The sequence below is a fragment of the Gigantopelta aegis genome, chromosome 7, assembly GCF_016097555.1.
Source record: "Gigantopelta aegis isolate Gae_Host chromosome 7, Gae_host_genome, whole genome shotgun sequence".
In the NCBI taxonomy this organism is placed as follows: domain Eukaryota; kingdom Metazoa; phylum Mollusca; class Gastropoda; order Neomphalida; family Peltospiridae; genus Gigantopelta; species Gigantopelta aegis.
The window spans coordinates 20,125,960-20,131,959 of record NC_054705.1 but is presented as its reverse complement, the minus strand read 5'-3'; the positions used below and the strand labels follow the sequence as shown (position 1 = coordinate 20,131,959).

The window sequence follows — 6,000 nt, the reverse complement described above, 5'->3', positions numbered from 1 at the left end:
TGAACTCGTATAAATGTCCTAATGCCACAATTTATGTATCTGACAAAACCCTGTGGCATGAAATATATACAAATGTCGTCATCCATTACCTGCCAAAATTACGTCACGTGATCGTGTCGACCAACAAAAACGCAGCCCTCGTAGAAAATCCACCTCACTTGTTTTTCAGCAAAACTATTTAAGCTTCTGTGGCCACCAAAAATCGTAATTCTCGCTTCCGCTTTAGTTTATTGAATTTTCGTCTTTAATTCTTGCTTAAAATTTAAGTTTCTTTAAAAAAAAAAAAAAAAATGGCAATGGAAGGCTTGTATGTGCATATCGCTAACAAGATCGAAACAGTCAGATTTGGTCTGAAAAGCGGAAAATATAAGCTTTTTGATTCTCGTGAGCTGAAAAGCGTTCATCTTTGGAGAGCGGTTTTTTGCGAATTCATTGGTTCGGTAGTTTTCGTGTTCCTCGGATGTTCGGCTTCCATCGGCGAGCGACTGAATGGACCCGCCGATTACGTGGATCTCCTTCGGGTAAGTGATAAAATATTTTTTATTTCCCCACAGTGACCAATTTTCCAGAATTTGCCGAAAAAAAACCCCGGAATTTTCGTCTCGTATTCGGAATTCCGGAATTTAAGCCAAATATCCGGATTTAAAACAAAAATCATTTTTAAGCAACTAATATCTTATTTGAGTAGGCTTGACCAATGCATGTATTTCAAACTTCTGGGATTATATTTGTTTTCACGATTTAGACAAGTGTAATATCATATGTATTACCCTGTTTGGGTGAGTGAGATCAATTTATGTATATATTATTATCTTTGAGCATGATGAAAAATCGCACTACTCTATTTAGGCAAGTGCTATAAAATATAGTATTACCCTGTGCTGGTTAGTGTGATAAAATATAGTATTACCCTGTGCTGGTTAGTGTGATAAAATATAGTATTACCCTGTGCTGGTTAGTGTGATAAAATATAGTATTACCCTGTGCTGGTTAGTGTGATAAAATATAGTATTACCCTGTGCTGGTTAGTGCTATAAAATATAGTATTACCCTGTGCTAGTTAGTGTGATAAAATATTGTACTACCCTTTATTGTTTTAAAATATACATTTTTATTAACTTGTGTGAGTGGGGGATTTAGCTCAGTCGGTTGAGAGCTTTCTCTGCTCTACTTATACACGTCACAGAGCAATCAATTTCGATTGTATTTTTCTTCATAGTATGGCAATATCCACTAGGGGCGCCGTTCTACAAAGCGATCTGAACTCTAAGATCGCCTTAAGTGCCTAACTACAGTATGCACTTAAGGTGATCTTAGCGCTAAGATCGCTTCGTAACACGGGGGCCCAGTTAATCACCTAGTTGTAGCCAGTCATATAACTTTAAGCTGTTATCACACGTATATGTGTAATTAGTAAAGGGTGGGAGTTAGCTCAGTCGGTTGCGCGCTTGCCCGAGATGCTTGCGTCGCAGGATCGAACCACCTCAGTGGATCCATTCAAATGACTGGATGTTTTTTTTTCGTTCCAACCAGTACACCACAACTGGTCAAATACCGTGGCATGTGTTTTACTGTATGTGGGGCAAACGACTTTGAACTGTTATCAGAATGCTATTAGAATGTATTATCAAAAATAACGAAAGATGTTCTCATCAAAGGTGTGTGTGTGTAAACAATTAATACTGATAATATTCTAATGTCTTCATTAAACAAAGCAATTTTACTTTACTCTCACTAAATACTAACCATTAATCCCATTTCTTGACCAGGTTAACGAGGTTGAACCTTAATCGCACCTAAACACGAAAACCAAGTAAAAAACCCTAACCACAACCCCCCCCCCACCCCCCCCCCCCCCCCACACACACACAAAACAACCCAACAACAAAAAACCACAACCCATATCAGAAAGATATAAAAACCAGTTTCCCTGAACCGTATTTTTCCGTTCCTGATCTTGCTCCAGTCCGCACTTCCTTTGCGTTGCCTCGCTATTTCCTGTACGTAGATAATGACGGACCCTACGGTTACATGTAATATTGTTAACACGACTTGTTATACATTAGAGAACAATGGCTCACAAAAAGATATTTCAATTAGTATTGTCTGGTTCAACAATCGTTAGAGATGTGACAAAAATAATACAATCAATGAAATGAGCTAGGCATAATACAAATTGACAAACTGCGCGAGATTGAATCAGGACACGGAACGGACATTTTTTTTTTAATCGAATTTTACTACATCACCTTTTGTAGATTCAGTCATTGTTGTCAGAAGAATAAAGTTTTGTTTTTGTTTTTTATATAACGACGCCACTAGAGCACATTGATTTTTTTTTATCTTATCATCGGCTATTGGACGTCAAACATATGGTCATTCTGACACTTTTTTTTAGAGGAAACCCGCTGTCGCCACATAGGCTACTCTTTTACGACAGGCAGCAAGGGGTCTTTTATTTGCGCAGGATAGCACAAACCATGGCCTTTGTTGAACCAGTTATGGATCACTGGTCGGTGCAAGTGGTTTACACCTACCCATGGAGCCTTGCGGAGCACTCACTCAGCGTTTGGAGTCGGTATCTGGATTAAAAATCCCATGCCTCGACAGGGATCCGAACCCAGTACTTACCAACCTGTAGACCGATGGCCTAACCACGACGCTACCGAGGCCGGTCTGTGTGCTTTGAAATACCCGAGAATGGTCAAGTATTACTTCCTGTCCTGGACGAAGGAGCCACTGTAAGCCGACACGTTTTAAAACCTATGACCTCACCTGACCTCACCTGACCTCATGTAGTAATAAACGAAATAACAGCCAGCTGGGTCAAAGTTCTTACTTACAATATAACAGTTAATACAACAAGTTCTGCCATTGGTGATAAATGTGACGGTGTTTGTTGTCGAAAAAGGTAGTTTCATCTGGGCAGTAAATATATGCAAGTTTCTTTTGTCTTGTTCCACTGGGTCAAGTAGCCTTGTGCTTGAAACATCATGCTATTGCATCCCAGTAAACCGTATCAGTGTCAGTTTTCACAGGAAATTGTTCGGCGTCCTGTAAAACTAAATACTACAATTGTGTGCGAAACGAAGGGTTTGTAAAAACACCCGGTTATATCAAAAATGAGCCATGAGAGGCTCCACTTTCAGAATTCTAAAGTTAATATTTTGAGGGAGGTGTTGTAGTACTGATATTTATGTTACAGGGTTTACATTTTTTTATTTTTTTTTTATTTTCAATGTGACAATGTCAAGGATGGGAAGCCTTGAAACATTGACTTAAACAGTGTTTGTAACATACTCATGTACATCCATATCCATATCCATATCTCATAAATAATTTATACAAGAAGGAATGTTTTATTTAATGACGCACTCAACACATTGTATTTACGGTTATATGGCGTCAAACATATGATTAAGGACCGCACAGATATTGAGGGAGGAAACCCGCTGTCGCCACTTCATTTCGATTAGCAGCAAAGGATCTTTTATATGCACCATCCCACAGACAGGATAGTACATACCACGGCCTTTGTTACACCAGTTGTGGAGCACTGGCTGGAACAAGAAACATCCCAATGGGCTACGTCCCGTCCCTAATTTATACATAAATAAACATATTTTCAGAGATATACACATATATTTTTAGTGATTTAAATGTACCAAATTATTTTGTTACTCGTGCCTGAGTAAGTTTGGTGGATACTTTTCGACAATACGTTAACATTGGCGCCTGTGGGATTTTATTTAGTATAGTACAACCTTCAAGAAGGCGAGCGTCGCAGGCTAGACTGAGTTTTGGCGCCTAACTTCACACAAAGGTGATATGATAGAAAACGACTGTACCAGTCGAATATTTATAACGAGGACTCGGCCAACTAAATGGCCACAGACCACAATTAATTACGCTATATGTTTCGATATAGCGTTAGTGGCTATAACATTTTTTGTTAATATGAGCAGTCCCATGTAGTCATAATAGCTGTTGATGCATGGTATTGTGGTCTATTAGAGTGCGCCGTGCGGCCCAATACCTCTGACTTCAGCACCCAAGGTTTCTGTTAGGGTTACCTCACCCTTAGTCCATATCAGTCTAGCCTCTACCCATTGACCAGTCCAGCTTGGGTGTCCCCTAACAGAAGCCAAAGCTCCTGCTGGCATAGCTCTCTGGGTCACTGAGACACACAAGCCCCCTCACCATGTCAAGGCCCATGGATTTTGTATGTACCTTTGCCTGCCGGAGGGAAACATACCCTGAAAAGGACAACACCTGTTGTCCAGCTCTTTCTCCCAGGATATTGGTTTAAACAAACCCCCCACTACTTTTGCATGGGCCGGAATTACCACAAACAAGTCTTCAATGTCAACAAGTTACACATATTTACAAACTACATGCTATCCCCTGACAACTTCAGTGAAATAGTTGCCATTTGAAAGCTGTCTGCCATGAAATAATTACAGTCGAACAGCAGACTACTGGCCTTAAAGGGAAATACCCTAGTTTCAACCCCGTGAAAATTAACACTAAGTTTAGTTAATCTACAAACCTGCAACACATCCGGCTAAAGTTACAATTGAGTGAAACATGAGTCTGTGACTTTAAAATGGTGAAATACCCTCTAAAAATAGACTAAAACTCGACTCCATAACTGATACTTCTCCGACGCACGTGCGTTTTTAAAAATATGAGAAATATGTGATATTAAAAACACCAGGATGACCAAAAACACTCCGAATGTACGGAAATGGATAATCTAAACAATAAAATGTAAGTAAAGTATGATTTCAGTTATCAAAAACGGCTGTAATAGTAAAAAAAATATGCCTTAGTGTTTAAAAACTAGGGCATGTCCCTTTAAGCAATGTAAGAAGGACGGATGGAAGGAAGAGAGAAAGAAGAACGGTATTCTGACAAGAATCCTAGGAGAAATCACCATGTTTATAAAACGAATTAAAGTTAAAGTTTGTATTGTTTAACGACACCACAAGAGCACATTAATTTATTTATCATCGGCTATTGGATGTCAAACATTTGGTAATTCTAACATATAACCCTAGAGAGGAAACCCGTAATTTGAAGTTAATAATATGAAGTTATCAAAAACAGTTATAATAGTAAAAAAATATGCGTTAGTGTTTAAAAACTACGGTATATCCCTTTAAAAAGAAGAAGAAGAAAAGAAGAAAGAATAAGCTATCGTCATGCTGTTGCATCCAGTAATGCGTATCAGTGTCAGTTTTCGCGGGATATTGTTCAGCGAGATGGATCCTCCATTGACCACGACGACTACCGTACATTCTTAAATAGAGGCCCATAAATCTGACAAAGCTAGGAGTAGGACGTAGCCCAGTGGTAGAGCGCTCGCTCTGCGCGGTCGGTCTGGGATCGATCTCCGTTGGTGGGCCCATTGGGCTATTTCCCGTGGTATGTACTACCCTGCCTGTGGGATGGTGCATATAAAAGATCCCTTGCTGCTAATCGAAAAGTTTAACCCATGAAGTAGTGACAGCGGGTTTTCTCTTTCAATAACTGTGTGGTCCTTAACCATATGTCCGACGCAATATAACCGTAAATAAAATGTGTTGAGTGCGTCGTTAAATAGTAAACAATTTCCTTCATTCGTTCTGACAAAGCCAGAATTGCATTCATTAAAAAAGGTTGTTTTGTTTAACGATACCACTGGAGCACATTGATTAATTAATCATCGGCTATTGGGTGTCAAACATTTGGTAATTTTATTTCTCGTAGTCATCAGAGGAAACCCGCTACATTTTTCCTAATGCAGCAAGGGATCTTTTATATGCACTTTCCCACAGACAAGAAAACACATACCACGGTCTTTGTCCAGTTGTGGAGCACTGATTGGAACGTGAAAAAACCTAATCAGCTGAATGGATCCACCGAGGTGGTTCGATCCTGCGAAACAAGCACCTCAAGCGAGTACTCAACCGACTGAGATAAATCCCGCATTGCGTTCATTTGGTCCTCATCCTCTAC

At 39.5% G+C, this 6,000-nt stretch overlaps 1 protein-coding gene across 1 annotated transcript in view; it reads left to right on the top strand.

Annotated features, from left to right (window-relative positions):
• The first annotated feature begins 228 nt into the window (after window positions 1-228).
• Window positions 229-6,000, top strand: part of LOC121377088 (aquaporin-5-like) — a 68,487-nt gene continuing 62,715 nt past the window's right edge. Inside the window, exon 1 of the mRNA XM_041504960.1 lies at window positions 229-521. Coding sequence (XP_041360894.1) covers window positions 291-521 — 231 coding nt within the window. The 5' untranslated portion in view covers window positions 229-290. The remainder of the gene's footprint in view (window positions 522-6,000) is intronic.